This window comes from Hippocampus bargibanti, linkage group LG05 (assembly GCF_051943395.1).
Source record: "Hippocampus bargibanti isolate YZ-2025 linkage group LG05, ASM5194339v1, whole genome shotgun sequence".
Taxonomy (NCBI): Eukaryota; Metazoa; Chordata; class Actinopteri; order Syngnathiformes; family Syngnathidae; genus Hippocampus; species Hippocampus bargibanti.
The window spans coordinates 11,778,842-11,798,054 of record NC_142738.1 but is presented as its reverse complement, the minus strand read 5'-3'; the positions used below and the strand labels follow the sequence as shown (position 1 = coordinate 11,798,054).

Sequence of the window (19,213 nt, the reverse complement as noted above, 5' to 3'; positions counted from 1 at the left end):
TCACAGGTTGTATTGGCATGTTTGTTTTGGCCAAGCCTTTACGTCGGATGCCCTTCCTGACACAACCCTCTGTATTTATCCGGGCTTGGGACCGGCAAAATAAGACACTGGCTTGTGTCTCCTTGTGGCTACAGAACAGCAAGTCTATGAACTTCATAAAGATGAAGATGCTCAGAAAAAGGCTCCCAAACACAAAATGGTCATCGGCACAGTGGCATTCAAACAAAGCAAAACTATACTGACCATTTGATGACAATCCTCTGATTTTACCGTGAAATGGGCATCACATATTTAACCTGCTTCATTATATGCACTATATAAACCAATATGTATGTATTGCATTGTATTTTGGACAACCACCCTCATTTCAAGCTCATATAACTCCAGATCCATATAATTTGGGAAATAACTTTTTTTTTTCTAATAAAAGAGAGTGTATGGTTTCTTACAATGCGATGAATGTTTATTTAGTCCTAAAACTCAATATTCTGTGTGTCCTGAAACTAAAGTGGCAATGAGAACAAACCTGACACTGGAGTGGACACATTTTAGGTGCTTAGAAATTAAATGTATTATTATTATTATTATTATTATTATTATTATTATTATTATTATTATTATTATTATTATTATTATTGCACACGTCTGGCAGTGAATGAGTTCACTTTGGCTGATTCAAAAATAAATACCGTATGACTGAGTTTGACACCTCTGGTCTAAATGCATCGCAGTATTTCTTCTTATAAAGTCTTATGAACAACAATGCCGGGTTGAGTGAACGCTGTCGCGTGTGGCTGCCGCTGCTCACACGCAGAAGAAAAATATCGTGTGACTGTAAAGTTACCATGAGAGTTTTGAAAGGCGCTTATAAATGGAATGTATTATTATTATTATTATTATTATATTTGTTGAAACCCATCAGGATTTTAAATATCAAATATTAGTTGACTTAACCAATATTGTGCGCACCGAAAACGCACATTCTAGTAGAAAAGACACTGCTCAACTGCCCAACAAGTGGAACATTCACGTCACATTCATTTGTCCCGGTCCAAAAAAAAAAATAAAAAATACCATAAATAAAAACTAAGATGCAAACAAACGGACGTTCGGGTGACGTAATTGATACGTTTGCGTGCTCTCAGAAAAAAACGATTCTTCGTGTTTCCTGTGTTTTCCTCGATTATGCAACCCAGCAAGGCTCACGCGGACTGTGAACGTCAAACGGATGAATGGACGATGTTGTCACGCACATTGAACGTTTATTTCAGTGGTCTCAAGTCGACAAAGGTGAGCACAGAAGCCGACGTTTTAGCACACGTTGCGACATCTACCGGCCTTAGTCACTGGATCTTTTGGAGTTGACATCACCTGCTGCTGCCGCTTTTTGATACTTGTCGGGTTGAACGTTTTTATTGTAAACTGTCACCGCATTGTGTTTCGCAGACAACACGCTTGCCGGCGTAGGTTGGAAATTTTGGTAAGTATCACAAGCAGTATTTCTACGAAATAACATGTCACTGTTGCGTCGTGACTCTTGACGCTAACTTCGGCGGAACGAGAAGGGATGTTCTGTCGAGTGGTAGGAGCAGTGATGGTGAAAATGAAGAGCTAGTGCCTCCGAACGGATTAGCATCCCCCTTGGTCTGGCTCTATTGCACTGTCTCGTCATCTGCACTGAACACGATATACATATTGTTTGTAGATGAGCAGTGTGGAAAAAATGCAGTTTGTTAATGATTCAAATTGTTCTACAATTATTATGATGGTTGTTTTGGCCACAATCAGCCCTAAAATGAAAAAAAATCTGATTAGATTCATGTCATCCAAATTAGTGGTCCCCAAACGTTTTCTTGTGAGGGCCACATAACCTTTCACTTCTGTGAAGATGGGCCACTGTCAGTTTGTAATAGAATAAGTGTGCTTTGCAAGAGTGCGTAAATGTAAACAACAAAAAAAAAAAGATAATTTTCGAGAAACAACCACACAAAATCAAAAATCATTTTGGGGATTTTTCACTGAACCATGGGATTAATGTGAATTAATGCAAATTTGGACACCATGTGTGGTTGTATCCAGTGGCGGGCCGTGGATTTCATCGCGAGGCCTTCATTAATGCCAAGTCTGACAAAAGTGTGTGATTTACTACAAGTCCACTAGAGGGTACCATAAGCCAGCAAATAACTGACCGACCTTTCTTCACAATGCACATTTTTTTCTTGAAAATGACATTAACAGTTAATCTCCAACCTTTCCTCCTTCATACATTGTGGGTTGACAAAACCGCAATAAGTCAACACAATATATTTGCTGATGCAGCTCGCGACCGATACAGTGTGCTACCTCTGGCCAGTATGAGCTAATCGCTAGCGGCTTGTGATCAGAGCAGCTTTCGCAAACTACGATTGGCTAGTGACTAGCCAATCATACTTTTTTCAAAAAGACAACTTTTGGGTTGCCAACTTGAAATCTGATAGGTTAGAGCAACAAGTTGATTGACATATTTGATGCGACAGGGCCTGCAGAACTGATTGTGAAGACATCCAGGTAGATTTCTGACCCTAGAAACAAATGATGTCTGAAATGTGCTTGGTTAAATGCTTGAATACGAAAAACATCTGGAAGCTACACAATGGGGGGAAAGCAATGAAATGAAGCTGAAAGACAATTTGGAATTACTTATTAAGAATTCATGGACAAAATATAATTTACATCAGTCAGTGATTCAGATGATTTTAGGCCAGCAGGGAAGGCTTTGCAGATCTGACGGTCCACCACTGGTGGAATCACAGCACAAGTGGCATCTTGCCATGGAAAATCTGCCCATCGTGTGTTAGTGTAGGGGGTTAGAAACGACCTCTGTTATTGTATGTTAGTCGATTAGACTACCAAGTCAGGAGAGGGCGCTACGCGCCTGTGAATGGAACAGAGGAAGGCGATGTAGGCTCAGCTCACGCATGCGCAGTTGTCATAAATGCCGTTGTGTGAAGCTGATTAACACGGTTGTCTCGTGTCGTCTTTCCTCGTCGTTCACAGGTATTCAAAATAATAAGTGTTAGACATTCTCAAGATGTTAAAGTAATTGGGGACTTATTGGGCGATGCTAGATATGAAACCTTGTTTGTGGCTTTGATGAATATTTTGTGGCTTTGATGAATTTGGATTTTTGGATGTCAATTGTAGTTCCCAGTACAACACACACGAGCGGGCAGACGTGCATAAGCATGTGCGAATGTGGAGGATATATACAATGTATAGATGTTGAATGTATAGATCTACACATGAATGTATTCTGATATTGAAATTGCTGAATTGATGTTTTGATGAGTGGTCATAAATGCCGTTGTGTGAAGCTGATTAACAGGTTGTCTCGTGTCGTCTTTCCTCGTCGTTCACAGGTATTCAAAATAATAAGTGTTAGACATTCTCTAGATGTTAAAGTAATTGGGGACTTATTGGGCGATGCTAGATATGAAACCTTGTTTGTGGCTTTGATGAATATTTTGTGGCTTTGATGAATTTGGATTTTTGGATGTCAATTGTAGTTCCCAGTACAACACACACGAGCGGGCAGACGTGCATAAGCATGTGCGAATGTGGAGGATATATACAATGTATAGATGTTGAATGTATAGATCTACACATGAATGTATTCTGATATTGAAATTGCTGAATTGATGTTTTGATGAGTGGTCATAAATGCCGTTGTTAGAAGCTGATTAACACGGTTGTCTCGTGTTGTCTTTCCTCGTCGTTCACAGTGCTACCTGCCTGTGAAGCGCTTTGGACCGACCCAGGTATCCCCTAGGCCTGAGGCCGGTTACATTTACACACACTCTGTGTGGAGCATGTGTGTTCTCATTTATGATGCAAGTTCATGCTTTTGATGACAGGCTGCTTTTCCATGTACAGTGAAATCCCCAAAATGATTTCTAGCAGGTCAAGGGTTTCCTTATAGCATAAATCCTTGCCATTCAACGGCGTAATTGGCATTAAAGTGAGAGATTTGCAATGACATCTTTGTTGTTCAAAGAGTTCTCTATTCCTGGGCAGGTGCTGAATTTAGCATGTTGATGATGAACTGGGAATAGCATGGCTGTGTATGCTTAAGTCAGATTCAACTTAATTTATATTGTATTTGCACAAGTGCCACAACTATAACTAAGTGATGTACCCAATAAAATAATCATCCCGTTTTGAAGAACTAAAAATAAAATAACCATTGCTCCTTTCACATGAAGACAAGTAGAGTGCACTGAGCTTGCTGAGTAAGAGGCTCTTTCCATTCAACAACGGAAGATGCACACTCGCATAGAGCCTGCCTCTTATGGAAGCCGGCCAGAGTCGCTGCGCACAGAACAATCGCGGCACCATCATCATCATCATGTAAGTAAAATGCGTGCAAGTACTGTCACAAAAAACAACAACATCTAAATATTAGACACACTTATCATAACTATGTAAAACGTTGCAATGCATTTTTATTGTAGGGCATGTATTCCTGAAAAATGGGACAAACAAAAAGGGAGTCTTGTCTTGTACGAGGACCGCCACTACCCCAAAAAGCATCCCTGTGTATGAAAACGTTTTTTCAGTCGTCATCTGATAGTGTCGGACGTTTCGCCCCTCATCCGAAGAGCTTCGTCATTGAACTAAAAATTGTGCTGGTAGCTCTGGCCCAATATGTATGTATCCCTCTATATGCGCACTAAAAGTATGGCAAAGTATCTCATCTGAGGAAAATGTTCTGTTAATTTGAGAGTAATTTTTGCAGTCCACTTAACCCTTTTAATACTGACGGTACAAATGTGTACTGCCATAAATTTAAAGTTAGTACCTCATTGTTCCAATATCTAGCGACATGTGGCATTTTTCGGCTGTCAACACAAGATTGCATGGGAACCCTTCAGGTGTCCAAGTGTGTGCAAATTAGCGTATTTTCTGCACTATAAGGCGCACCAAAAAGATTTTTTTCAAAAGTTGACCATGTCCCGATGTGCCTTATGTATGGAAAACGGTTTAAAATGTGTCATTAATTGAAAGTGCCCCTTATAATGCTGTGCACCTTATGTATGGAAAATGTTTTTAAATATGTCCTTGGTTGAAGGCACACCTTATCTTCCAGGAAATACGGTACTTAGCTTGGTTGTATATTGTTTGTTTGTTACTAAATATCCAGAAAATAGGTTTCCTATGTTTGTATTCTGATGGATAAACTCTTCATCTAGGGTTTTATCGATAATACTAATAGAAATGCAGGATGAGAGTTTATTTATGATCAATATTATATTATAAAAAATATATTTCTGCATTTCTTGATTGATATGCCTTTAGGAGCCAATGAAAGGATTCAGCATAGAATTTAGCATAGGCTTAGTTATGCTGATGAGGTGATACCAGAGCAAATGGGGCAATCAGGCCAGTCGACGTCATACTCAGGCAGGACAATAGAAGTAACCAGTGGAGCCCCCAGGAGTAGTCTTCTGCTCCCCCCAACCTGAGAGCAGGGACCAATCATAGCAGAGTCCAGCACCGCCACGTCTGGACAGTAGGGATATATATAGGGCCGAAACTACCAGCTAAACTTTAGTTCGCTGAAGAAGCATCTTGGAAAAAGAAGCGAAACATCCGACACCTTCAAAGAAGTACAGATGACGGCTGAAGAAACCTTTTCATCGATGTTCTGTTTATTTGCAAGTAATTTTTGCAGTAAATGTTTTTGTTGTACCACTATGCATTAAAAAAAATACTTGGCAGTCTCATTTTATGAGGCAACTTGAAGTGCATAAACCAGACAGGATTGATTGTGCCAAGGAGCTTTTTCATGAAGTGCTGTTTTGTTTTTTGTTTTTTTGACAGGCGGTTGTCATGCGCCCACGATCGAAAACCGTCATGACAGGTGACTGTCTGATGGGCGTCAAGTATTTCTTGTTAATCCTCAACACCTTCTTTATTGTAAGTAACCCGAATCTCTCTTCCTGTGGCCTTAAATACATTTGTTGTCAGTCAAGACCCCGTGACTGACTTGACAGTAGCCACATTTACATCTTATGAAAAGAGGCCAATATTTTTTTATCATACATGTTAAGTTTTCAGAAATCATAAATCGGGAGATTTTCCTACTCGTGACTCTGGTGCGTGTTAAAATGTAAGTGTTACAAAAGTGTAAATAAAACACAAAAATGCCTTCATTGTTTATTTATACATTCAACTAGATTAAAAATGTGTTACATTTTCGTTTGTTGCACCTTACAAATGAACTGTCTGTATGTATTGTGTCAATAGTTACAAAAGTCTATATAAAACACAAAAATGCTTTCATTGTTTATACATTCAACTAGTATAAAAATGTGTTTAACATTCTCTTTTATTGTGTCAATAGTTGCTTTACAAAGTGAGTACTTAACATGTATGATTTTATTCAAGTCCACCTTTCATTCAATTCGTCAGATGAAATATCCAAGGCACTTTGTGCCATATGGAGTTTATGACTGGCACTTTAAAGGACAACCGACGGACAAGTTGTGTCCATAATTTGTAAAATGGCTTCAAATGACTTCTACGAAGCGTATTTTACAAAGATTCCACCGCATATAGCTATATTTTACGTTTTAAGACTCGCGCTAAATATTCCGGAAGTCTTGTTTTTGAGTTGGTGACGAGTCCTCACGTTACGTCACTAAAGGAACGCCCCTGACCGAAAAAAAGGACACATTGTAGCAGTCCTTCCATCACGCCAATGCATTTTGCTGTACTTCGTTTGGTCTGAAAACTTTGTGGAGCACCAAAAAGACGCAGAAGAAGGCGACAAAGCTCCATGTAAGGATTTAATCAACCTGTGGAAACGGGCTGATTAATTCCATACACGGAGCTTTGTCACCATTTTCTGCCTCTTTTTGGTGTTTCATTTCCCGCCCCCAGATACCTGAAAATGGCACGAATAAATTCTTTAATCGATTGCAAGCATGTATGCTTTCCTCTTGAGAACTATTTGAATCATATTCATAACTGGATGAGTAACAAGCAAGCATATTCTCCGAATCAGAACTCTCTGAAGCCATTGTTTTGATTCTGGACCAAGGCACTATGTGACCAATAGTGACACCACAAACAAGGGAGCGGGACCTATCGAAACTGGCCACTTCCGGGTTAATTTCTTTGCAGATTTTTGACACTTTAAAGGACAACCGACATCTCCGGACAAGTTGTGTCCATAATTTGTAAAATGACTTCTACTGAGCGTATTTTACAAAGATTCCACCACTTATAGCTATATTTTACGTTTTAAGACTCGCGCTGAATATTCCGGAAGTCTTGTTTTTGAGTTGGTGACAAGTTCGTACGTGATGTCACTAAAGGACCACCCTTGACCGTAAAAAAGACGCATTGTAGCGGCCCTTCCATCACGTCAATGTATTTTGCTGTACTTGTTTGGTCTGGGGACCTCGTGTTGCACCCAAAAGCCGCCAGAAGGCCAGAAGAGGGCGTCCAAGCGCCATATAAGGAATTTATCAGCCTGTGTAAACGGAGGTGGCCACAGGATGTCGCCATTTTGTGCCTCTTTCTTTGGGTGAGAGATTTTCCCCCAATGTTGCCTCAAAATGGCACAAATAAATTCTTTAATCAATTAATTGCAAACAGTATGCTTTCCTCTTCAGAACGATTTTGAATCATATTCATAACTGGATGGTTAACAAGAAAGCATATTCTCCGAATCTGAAGCCATTGTTTTGATTCACAAGCAATGCAAGACGTCTTGGCGTGATGTCACAAACTGGGGGCGGGACTTTCTGAAAATGCCCAATTCGCAGCTCAATTTTTTGAAGATTTTGGACACTTTAAGTCATTTTTACTGGTGTTTTGCATTTGACAAAAAATATCATACTGCGTGTTTTGGGTATTTTAGATGCTATAAAACGTTTTTCTTGTGTCAGTTAAAAAAACAAAAAAGTGACGTCGGTTGTCCTTTAAAGGACAACCGACATCACACACCTAACTAGCATCAAGTCTCGGTGTAACATACGATTCACCATTGCGTTATTTATGTGTTTTCCTTCTAATTTTGCCATCAACACGGATCGACACAAAGTTTTCAGACCAAACAAAGTACCGCAAAATGCATTGAGGTGATGCAAGGTATGTCCTTTCTCGGTGAGGGGCGTTTCTTCAGTGACGTAGGGTGAGGACTCATCAGCAACTCAACTTCCGGAATATTCAGCGTGAATCTGAAAACGTAAAATATAGCTATATGCGGTGGAATCTTTGTAAAATACGCTCAGTAGAAGTCATTTGAAGCCATTTTACAAATTATGGACACAACTTGTCCGGAGACGTCGGTTGTCCTTTAAGTCGAACAGTATTGATGAAACAACATTTCTACAACTTGCAATGTCATCCATTCCCTTTTAACTCATTCGCAGCCATTTTGGAATATACTCGGGAATTGATAAGCATGAAGTGCAGCGCCATTTCTGAATTTGTTAGGGTTGTTTTTTCTTGTGTGTGTGTGGGGGGGTGCATTTGAAACTTCTGTCAGACCTCTAGCAATGTTTTTCCCTTCCACGTGGGGGCAGCAATTACCTTTTGTACAGCCGCCCTCACTTTCAATGCAGATAACTCTCCAATTGTTATTATGCACTAATATGAGTTGTTCTGGTGTGCCTTTAATCGGTTCATCGGTTCATTATGAATCGGTTCATTATGTTCCTAATGCAATGGCTTTGTGGCTCCTTCATCTGGCCCCATCCCACATCCCTTTTTTTCAGATGGTAGGATTACTCTTGTTGGGCATAGGATTGCTGGTGGTGTTGGGCACAAGAACTATTGGTGAGCTGATCCAGATACATCCATTGCTCTCCAATCTCATCTACTTGGTGATTGCCATTGGAACCTTGCTCTTCTTTCTGGCCTTCCTCGGCTGGTACGGAGCCCTTCGTGAAAATAGATGCACGCTCATTGTCGTAAGTATATTACATCGATTTTACTCTGCTGGGCCTCCATGATTTTGAAAAACAATCAAATTGTGTTGATTTCATTCTTTTCTTGATTGGATTCCGTTTGGATTTTTTTTCTTAAATATGTTTGACTGCGAGGTCATGATCTGTATCTTTTATGCTGAAAGAATGAAACACCGTTTCTGTGCAAAAGTAAGGTTCTATATACTGACACCGTGGCCATTATTTTTCAAGGTGCCTTCATGTATTTCAAATATACATGTATTTACAGACACTCCCCAATTTACGAACATTCAAGTTACGAAAAACAGTACATTCGAACATTTTTGCGGGTATGTCAAAAAATGTTTGGACAGAGATGCTATAAGTTAGATTTTGTATTGCGCGCCTTTTTCCGGCCGACCTCACTTGCGGTTGACTGCGTAGAGTGCGTGGGCGGGCAGGGAATCCCTCTTCCCAGTTGATGCTCCAGGAGGACCTGGTGCATAACTAAAAGTAATGGTTGCTGGCGCATAATTCAGTAATTACATGCCAGCAGCTTCAGTAATGGCTTCCTGAAGACCCAAGATACATGTCATCGTACCACAGTAGGTGTGATTTTATTTACCGATTGTTAGAGCATCTGTGTATTGTACTTCCCCGTTCAGTGTTTGACTTGAAGGACAACCGACCCCTCCGGACAAGTTGTGTCCATAATTTGTAAAATTACTTCAAATGACTTCGACTGAGCGTATTTTACAAGATTCCACGGTATATAGACATATTTTACATTTTAAAACTTGCGCTGAATATACGGGAAGTCTTGTTTGCGAGTTGATGATGATGCCTGATGTGACGTGACGTCTGGAACGCCCCTGACCGAGAAAGCGACACAATGCATTTTGGGTACTTTGTTTGGTCTGAAAGCTCTGTGTTGATCTGTGTTAATGGCGAAATTAGAAGGAAAACACATGAATAAGGCGATGGTAAATCGTTGTGTGTTGCACCAAGACTACTATTTGATTCTAGTTGACACAAATCATCCCATTTCCAATGGAGCTTGGGCGCCATCTTGTGCATTTTCTGGGACGTTAAATTGGAATCCTGACTGCTCGAATTGATACGCAAGTACTTCTTTAATCGATTGCAAACATTTATGGTTTTCTCCAGAACTATTTGAATCATTCATAACTGGATGAGTAAAAAGTAAGCATCTTCTCCGAATCTGACGTAATTGTTTTGATTCTAGAGCAGGGGTCGGGAACCTTTTTGACTAAGAGAGCCATAAAAGTAAAATATTTAGAAATGTTTTCCATGCGAACGCACACACATGCGCGCACACATACACACACACACACACATGCAAACACGCACGGCCACTTTTCAGCAAAATGTCAGTATGTATTATTAAAAATGACTTTGTGATAGTACTCTCTGTTAACATGAATCGTTTTCCGTTCCTCGTGATTGGTTAAAATCCAGCCAAACGATCGGAATGAAATTCAACTTGCCGGCAAAGTTACTGCTAGCTAGCCTGCACACGGCTCATAAGCTTCCACACTTGCTATCTGCAATATACTTCTCGCAGAAGTATATTGATGCTAACATTAACATGGGGCTTGTTAAAATGTCACTGACATTCGACTGTTTCATCGATGGTATTGTTCCATTGTAAATTAGAATCAGAACCTTTTCTCTCCTCAAAGGCGAATATCCCGGTGCTGAAGTGTACGCGTCAGACTCATTTAAATAAAGGGGGGTTTACCTGTTTCAACATGATGGCCAGTATCATCCAATCAAAATTGCGCTTTCCGCCAACTGCAGCCCCAACAGGAAATGAGCAGCGAATAAACAAGAATATGTATTTAGTTTTATCGGCGAGCCATATGCAATCATCAAAAGAGCCATATATGGCTCGCGAGCCATAAGTTCCCGACCACTGTTCTAGAGCAGGGCAAAGACGTCCTGGCGTGATGTGATGAACAAGGGGCCGGGATCTTCTGAAACTCGCAATTTCCGGGGTCATTTTGAAGTAGTTTTGGGACACTTTAACTAATTTTATTGGTGTTTTGCATTTGACTAAAAATATCAGCCTTTGTGTTTTGGGTATTTTAGATGCATAAAACGTTTTTCTGATGTCAGGAAACAAAAAAATCGTGTGGGTTGTCCTTTAAACATTTTGTACATTCTATACAAAATATAGCACTGAAGCAATTTACGAACCAATTCACCTTATGAACGACTACTCGGAACATATCTCGTTTGTAAGGTGGGGGGCGGCTGTATTTTGGGAGAGGTAAATAGTTTTCACGACATAACTTTCTCCATGAATATTATTTTCTTTTGCTCTCTTCTATTCTTTGCTCATGAGATTTTCATGATCAATTTTGTTTCTTTACCTGGTTCCTTCAATTACTGTATTTTCTTTTATTTTTTTTTTTGTGGTAGAATCCATTTTTTTTTCCTCCATAGTTTGTATGGTCCTGCAACGTATACTCAGGCGGCAATTGTATTTGTTAATATTACAGCTTGGACTTGCACCAAAAATCCTGGTCCACTCACTTCTGAAATTCATTCCGGCTCCCTCAAGCCACACCGAGTGGCTGCGTTCCCGAAAGTCTCTGAGCACAACCTGCGCTCGCTCAGAATGTTTGAAGCTCGATGAAATGTGCCATTTGATATTCAGGGTGTCAATTATTATTATTTATTTTGGGAGGGGGGTCATGTGATTTTTTTAAGCAAATACTACTTTCTTGACTCTCCGCTATGTCCTTTGGTCTTGTTGTAGTACTTTGGATGCATGACCAGCATCTTCTTAATAACGCTCTTTTCTGGGATTTATGCCATCACAAAATTGTCAACGGTAAGCTCAACATCTGGTGACTTGTTTTGTAAAACGGTGATTCTTTTCCTTATACTGTGAATATTCTGTGCCTCTTTCAGTTATCCGAAGACTGGTTAAAGGAATGGTTTCTCGCTGAATATAATTTCACAAACCTGGATGCGCACAACACAGTTGTGTTGAGCAAGGTGATGAGTGATGTAAGTCCCGAGCACATGTGACAAACCAGTCACGACAAGTCATATATTTCATCGATTCCTGACCAGCACTGGAATAAAATGTGTGTGTTCTACTCTTGTCTCATTTCAGTTCAAATGTTGTGGTATAAATGGCAAGGACGATTTTGAGGCTGATCTTCCCAATTCTTGCTGCGTCCCAGCGCCCTCGTCCAAGTGCGAGGGAGCCAATGCATTTCTCTTGGTACTTATTAAATAAACACACTGCAGGTTAATTCCACATTTTTGTTTGCCCTGATGCAACATGGATCTGATTATTTTTTTCTTGCAAAGTGAATGGAACAAATCAGGTTGGTTTGTTTGTTTGCTTGTATTTCAAACCCAAGCCTCCCTGGCCTCTTTCATATTCCCTCAAAGGGTATTGAAACCGCAAGGCCAATTGCTTTTGTTTTGTTGGAATATGTTTGGGTGTCAGATCAAAAGACGAGTGTGAGACAAAAGTTCAGAATTCCAGTTTTTATTTCACTGGATTTCAATATCAATGTTTTCAATAACTCTGCTTTTTCAATCATCTGCATTTTCCAGTGATAAAATAACATCTCATATTTGGTGCAGTAACCCTTTCTTGCTCTAACTGCTTCAAATGCTACAATGCATTGACTTCACCAGACTCTTGTAGTCCAAAGTTTGGAGTAAATAAGGTTCCACATAATCTTATTTGTAAAGCATGGTGGGGGCAATGTCATGGCATGAGTGCTTGACCCTTTTTTGATGTAACTCATGGTGGAATTCGGGCTCCTGCTTTCTTGTGCAGAGTTCGTATGTTCTCACTGTGCCTGTGTGGGTTTTCTCCTGGTACTCTGGTTTCCTCCCACATTTTACAGACGTTTTGAGGTGTGATGGACGGGATGGTTCTTTGTGTGCCCTGCGATTGGCTCACAGCCTCTTCTGGGTGTAGCCCTACTACCTAAAGACAGCTGGGATAGGCTCCAGCACGTCTATGACCTTCATGATATTAGAGGTTTGGATGATGGATTGATGGATGATAGATGATGGTAGAAACACAATTTTGAAGTCCACAAAACCGAGATGTTTCACCGTGTAAGACAATCCCAACTGCCAACATTACAAATGACTAAAAGATCAAAAATGGAAGATCTTACACCGACCAAATCTGCTTCTTGGACCTTAACCCAAAAGAGCATGCATTTTACCTCAAATCCCCTAAAACAAGCAAGCATTGAAAGAGCAAAGGGTCAGAAGAGCATTTCAAATGAAGAATGCAACAGTCTGATGAAGGCAATTCTGTCATTCGAAGTAAGACTTATCCCTCAAATATTAAATATAATTCATCTTAGTTAAGTCATTCACTGCCAGACGTGCAAAAATGTGTCCACAAGTTTTTATGTCATTGTCACTCAAATTCCACGACTCACAGAATATTAAGTTTTAAGACTACATAAGCATTAAATGCAGCGTGAGAAACCTTAGACTCTCTTCTTTCATCAGAAAAAAAGTTATTTCCTAATTTATATGCTTCTGGAGTTAGCTGAGCTTGAAACGGGGGCGGCTGTACAAAATACAACACAAAGCATACATATTGGTTGATATAACGCTTTAATAACAGCTGAAGCTGGAACAAAGCGCTAACATGTAAAACAGGAAAATGCTGCCTCCTTGTGGAAGGGAAAAAATTGCCAGAGGTCTGACCGGAGCATGCCTCCCACCCACAAGAAACACCAAAACCCGAACACATTCGGGAATGGTGCCCTACGTCATATTTCCAATTACTGAATAAATTCGGCAATGGCAGTGAATGAGTTAATTTTAAAATAGTATCTTCCAATAATTTTGCTTACTTAGTCTGTGACTTCAAACAAAAAGTGCTGTCCTAACTTATTAAATGAATTGGATTGGATTTCAATCCAATGCGTCTGAATACTGAATGCTTAGCTCGCACTCATCTATAACACATCTGAACAATGTTATCAGTAGCCCAAATGCGATTTCTGCATGGGCACGGGAATAGTATTGTCCGTACACCTGAAAATTAGTACAGTATTTCCTTGATATTTCACTTCAGTTTGATTCCATTTTCAACAAACAAAGTGGACGTATAGTGATGGTACATTTGGTGGATACAATTGCCCACGTCACTTCATCCGCATAGGGGTATCTTTCAGTTTACCCACCAATGTCATGCACAGGCTCCAAACAACTCCAGGTTTTTTTCTGGAATATCAAACATAATGTACTAGAGCATAGTGTGCACCAATCACCCTGATTTTTATGCAAATGAGGGATGGTGCTATAATTGGCTGGGAAATATCAATCACACAACATCCCAAATGTTCCTGTGCAAAGTCATGCAAAATACCAAAAGAAAATAAACCTGGGTGCAAAAATTCAAAGGGATGAAAATATGGCACTGAAGGTGAGCAAGCAACACGTGTTAAAAAAATAACAAGTTAAGCATGAAGTGGGGAATATATTTAAACATTACAATACATATTGATTTATATAGCACTGACGCTTTTTATCTTAACATCCAACCACGATACATCGAGAGCACACAATGTCATGCCAATGTTTTTAAGTTATTGTTCATGACCTTCCTTTTTTTCAAGTTATGTTCTTATGTTCATATTGTCTCACAAAATTTAGGAAAAATGCAACAAGTTCACACATTTGGTCAAACTGATTGTTGACATTGATGGTGTCCAATGACTTGTGGTATTTTAAAATTTTAAAACATGTAGATGGAGGTGCTTGCCACCTGGTGCCCACAGTCACTATCTTTGGCTCAACTTTCTTTCGTTCCATTTAGCTTTTTTTGTCTTTTCTCTTGACTTTATGATTTCTTTTTTCCTCTCTTCACTTCTTTTTATTTATTTATCTGTCCAGCTATCTATCCAGCTACCTATCGAGCTAGTTACCCAGCTAGCTATATACTAGCTGGCTAGCTTGATAGCTATCTATTATCTATATAGCTAGTTAGCTAGCTATTAGCTATATATTAGCTAGCTAACTAGCTTTCTATCAATTTGATTTACTTCCGAGTTGAGTGAATGCTGGGGCGTCTGGCTTCTGCTGCTCACCCACAGAAAAACGTATCGTGTACAGTGAGCTTGAGAGTTTTTAAAGGCGCTTATAAATGAAATGTATTATTATTGTTATTATTATTATTATTATTCCATTTGTGACCCATGGTTTAGACTTTAGACAGTGCCGCAAGTTTACAGTCTATTTATTCTTAACTGCACTGCATTGTGTGTCCACAGGGTTGTTACGAGGCAGTCTATAATGAACACAGCACTTACATCTATGTCGGGGGAGCATTGATCATTTTAGTGATGATCTTTGAGGTACGGAGATATTTTAATTTGTATTTCAGCCTTGTCGTTTGCTATGTATTGACCGGAAAAGTCTCAAATCGAGGGCCAAAAAGCTCATTCTCAAGACTCAAACAGCAGATAAACAAAATCGTTAATGAAATCACTAGTGGCTGAAGTCAATGTGTGTCAGGTTTGACTATCTGGTCCTCAATTGGACTCTTCTGTCAAGTAGGAGAGTTTTCATTTTGGCCTGGAGAGGAAAATATCAAGCCCACCATCTAGTGGTTTTCGTTGTATAACACATACGCAACACTCATTTGTTAAAATTCGGCTGCCGTGTCATTTGATTTGGGCTGGTGGCTGTGTCTGAAATGACCCATGTGTTCAAATCCATCTGCTCTGTTCTTTCAGATCATATCCTCGTCCATTTCGATGTGCCTCTTCAGGGGACTCCGACGGCCTGTTCCGTAGTCTCGTTTGGACTCAAGCCCCCCCCGACCCCCGAAAAATAATGAATATGTGTGGAATGACAAAAATCAAGTCCTGTAAATGCGTTGTAGTCATGTCAATTGTTTGGTTGGATGTAAAAAATATATATTAAAATGGCTGTACTTCAAAGCTTGAGGCGCTGAGTTAAGGTAATATACTGGCACACAACATAAAAAGTGGGATATTGGAGACAACTCATTTCAAAAAATTTTCATGTTCAGTGGAAAGTGTCATTTGTGGACCAGGTCTTTCATAGATTGACTGATTGTAAAGTGGACTAGACATGGAGCATGAGATGAATCCAAAGCAGAAGTACGGTGCTGGCCTTTGAATTGTAAACCATTTATTTTGTAAGGTTAAGCGAAGCTGTCTTGGTGTTCGGTTAATTTATTTTATCAACTTCAATCAACAAACCAATCCAAAAAGCAGAAAGTGAAGCTACACCTTCTCAAGATGTCCCTTTTTTTACATAAAATAAACTTAATGGATACAACATGCCAATACACACGATTCAACATCTCACACTAGAATCATGTCATTTTAACTCATTCACTGACAGACATGCAAAAAAATGTCCACTCCAGTGCCCGGGTTTTTGTCATTGTCACTCAAATTCCAGCACCCACAGCATATTGAGTTTTAGGACTGCATAAACATTCAATGCAGACTAAGAAACCTTGGACTCTCTTCTTTCATCAAAAAAAGGTCAATTCCTAAATTGTATGGGTCTGGAGTTTGAAATGAGGGCGGCTGTCCAAAATACAACGCAATGCATACATATTGGTTTATATGGCGCTTTAACAACTGAAGCTGGGACAAACTGCTAACATAGAAAAAAGGAAAATGCTGCCCCCTTGTGGAAGGGGGAAAAAACACAGCCAGAGGTCTGGCCAGCACTTTGTCGGCACCCAAGCAAGAAAAACCAAAACCCAAACTAATTCGGGAATGGCGCTCTACGTCATATTTTCAATTCCCAAATAAATTCAGTTTCGTGGTGTCCATTTTTATACACAATTTGATTTATGTACAGCACTGAGACCGTTCTGTTTAAAAATCATGATAATTGAACCACACATGTTTTCATTTTCAGCATTTTTCTTAAAATTTACACTTCAGACACTGGTTGCTTTATGTCCGTTATTGTCTTGTGTTTTTGAGGACGCTTGTTCACTAATGTCTCTTCCAAAAGTGACTGCATACTGCAACACATTCAATAATGGACTTTGAAGGTTATTTGCACAAGAGTGGAATTTGAAAAGTCACAAAATTAAGTATGTCACTCATTCACTGCCAAACAAATCTCAGGAACATTTGCTGCAAAGTGCCTGTTGCGAACAGGAATAGACAAAGATGTCTCATGTGTCAAGATGTGACGCGGAAGTCATTTATGTTTTAATGTCATCAAAATTGGATGTGGCTTCCAACTAAGCATACTGTGACATATCCCAAGAAATTTGTTACAATATACTTTTGCAATTTAATGTTTTTTGTGAGGTTTTTTTTTTTTTTTTCTCGAGGAGGGGGTTCCAATGTTTTCATTTCACCCACAACATTTCTCAAAAACTGCTCATTGTTTTTGCCTGGACAATAGAGCAGTATCAGCCACAAATAAAAGTCGTATTCTCGAAGCATCTCATTTACTCATATGTATATACGTAATATGAAGAATTCAGGTGATAACTAATTCACTGCCATTTAAAGAACAACTGACGCCTCCGGACAAGCTGTGTCCATAATTTGTAAAATCATTTCAAATGACTTCTACTGAGCGTATTTTACAAAGATTCCATGGCATATAGCTATATTTTATGTTTAAGACTCGCGCTGAATATTCAGGAAGTCTTGTTTTGCCTGAGAACACGTCACGTCTGGAACGCCCCTGACCGAGAAAGCGACACAATGCATTTGGGGTACTTTTTTTGGTGTGAAAACTTCGTGTTGATCTGTGTTGATGGCGAAATTAGAAGGAAAACACATACATAACACGATGGTGAATCGTTGTGTGTTGCCCCAAGACTACTATTTGATTCTAGTTGACACAAATTCCAGCAGACAAATCAGCCCATTTCGTGCGTCACTAACAAGGGCGGGACCTTCTGAAACTCTCAATTTCCGGTGTCATTTTGAAGTAGTTTTGGGACACTAACTCATTTTTATTGGTGTTTTGCATTTGACTAAAAATATCGGAACCGACCTCAAGGAGGTTTGAACAGGCCCGCGTGATAATTTAAAAGTGGAAAAAATGCACAACCGACATGGAATTCATATTTTTAATGAGGTGCAATTTAATGATTGTCCACCAAAAGGCAGAGTATGCTGTTTCGATCTACGTAGTGGAAAAGAGCCGTGTTTTTTTTTCAACCACGGTCTTTTTTTCAACCGTGGTTTCAACACCCTCATTAGCTCTGTCTTTATCCAAACGGAGAAAAATAGGAGTGTAGAATTTTCAATGTGTGTGTGAGCAGACTTGATGCGGACGTGATGCGGTACAAAGTCAAGATTGCAGGATTACTGTGGGAGTTTGAGAAACATGTTCAGGTACCTATTTGGTGAACTTGACTTAAAGCTTCTGATCTACCGGTCGAAATCCAGCTATAAATAATTGATTTGCAATTTGCCTCCGTAGGTCTGTACAAATTTTTATCAGTATCTACTACCAGTGTACCCCGAATTAACATACCTGGCAGCTAAAAGTTTTGGGCATTTTTTGAACAACCTACCTTTGTGAACAAATCTTCTCAGTAATGAATAGCAACAAAACAAATGCGTTCAAATCTCACAAACAAGCACTTAAAGGACATTCTGAAAGTGTCAGCTCGTCAGGACATGACACTTGTACATGCCAAAAGATGCCAAATATCAGGAACAAAAAATGGTTTAAAAAGTCATTTCTTTATAAATATCATTTAATCTTAAAGTGCGTTATTATATTTTTAGATACCAATTTATTGTTAACGTTTTGAGCCATTGTAGTATCATTGGGATCAGTTGCAATGCAAATGTGTGAATGATAAAAGTAAATTGCACATTTTGTTCATGAAACGAAATGTTGTGTTAAAGGAATGCTCATTAATTGTCATCATTTTCCGAATGTTCTTGTGCTTCTTCATACCAAAACTAATGAAAGACATGATATCCGGCTCCACTTGACATCTACCGAGGCCATATGTGGCCCACCATGTGAAATGAGTTTGACATCTCTGGTCTAAAGTCTACGTCAACATTTATCTACTTTCAGTTAATAAGGTGCATACGGTACGTTATTAATTTGCTTATTTACTGTATGTTTTGTTGAACTTATTGTAATGTTGTCGCTTTAATGTCCTTTAGTTTTCACGGTGTTCCAAGTGTTTCACAATAAACGTTGGGACATCAGTACGAAGCGTCATCCTTGACCGGAGTAGATACAGATGTCTAGATCCACTTTTATATATATTT

At 39.4% G+C, this 19,213-nt stretch overlaps 1 protein-coding gene across 4 annotated transcripts; it reads left to right on the top strand.

Annotated features, from left to right (window-relative positions):
- Nucleotides 1-1,160: 1,160 nt before the first annotated feature.
- Nucleotides 1,161-17,386, top strand: LOC148897946 (tetraspanin-18-like). 4 transcript variants are annotated; one of them, XM_088996942.1, is made up of 10 exons: nt 1,161-1,290; nt 1,447-1,480; nt 4,242-4,386; nt 5,860-5,955; nt 8,766-8,960; nt 11,722-11,796; nt 11,877-11,975; nt 12,085-12,195; nt 15,233-15,316; nt 15,698-17,386. In XM_088996942.1, the coding sequence occupies exons 3-10, from the start codon at nt 4,300-4,302 to the stop codon at nt 15,755-15,757; spliced, it is 807 nt and encodes a 268-aa protein (XP_088853068.1). In that variant the 5' UTR covers nt 1,161-1,290; nt 1,447-1,480; nt 4,242-4,299; the 3' UTR covers nt 15,758-17,386. The 4 variants fall into 4 exon arrangements, with proteins under 4 accessions (XP_088853068.1, XP_088853071.1, XP_088853069.1 ...); XM_088996945.1 differs by lacking the exons at nt 1,161-1,290; nt 1,447-1,480 and adding an exon at nt 1,497-3,036; XM_088996943.1 differs by lacking the exons at nt 1,161-1,290; nt 1,447-1,480 and adding an exon at nt 3,376-3,398.
- The last annotated feature ends 1,827 nt before the right edge of the window (nt 17,387-19,213 follow it).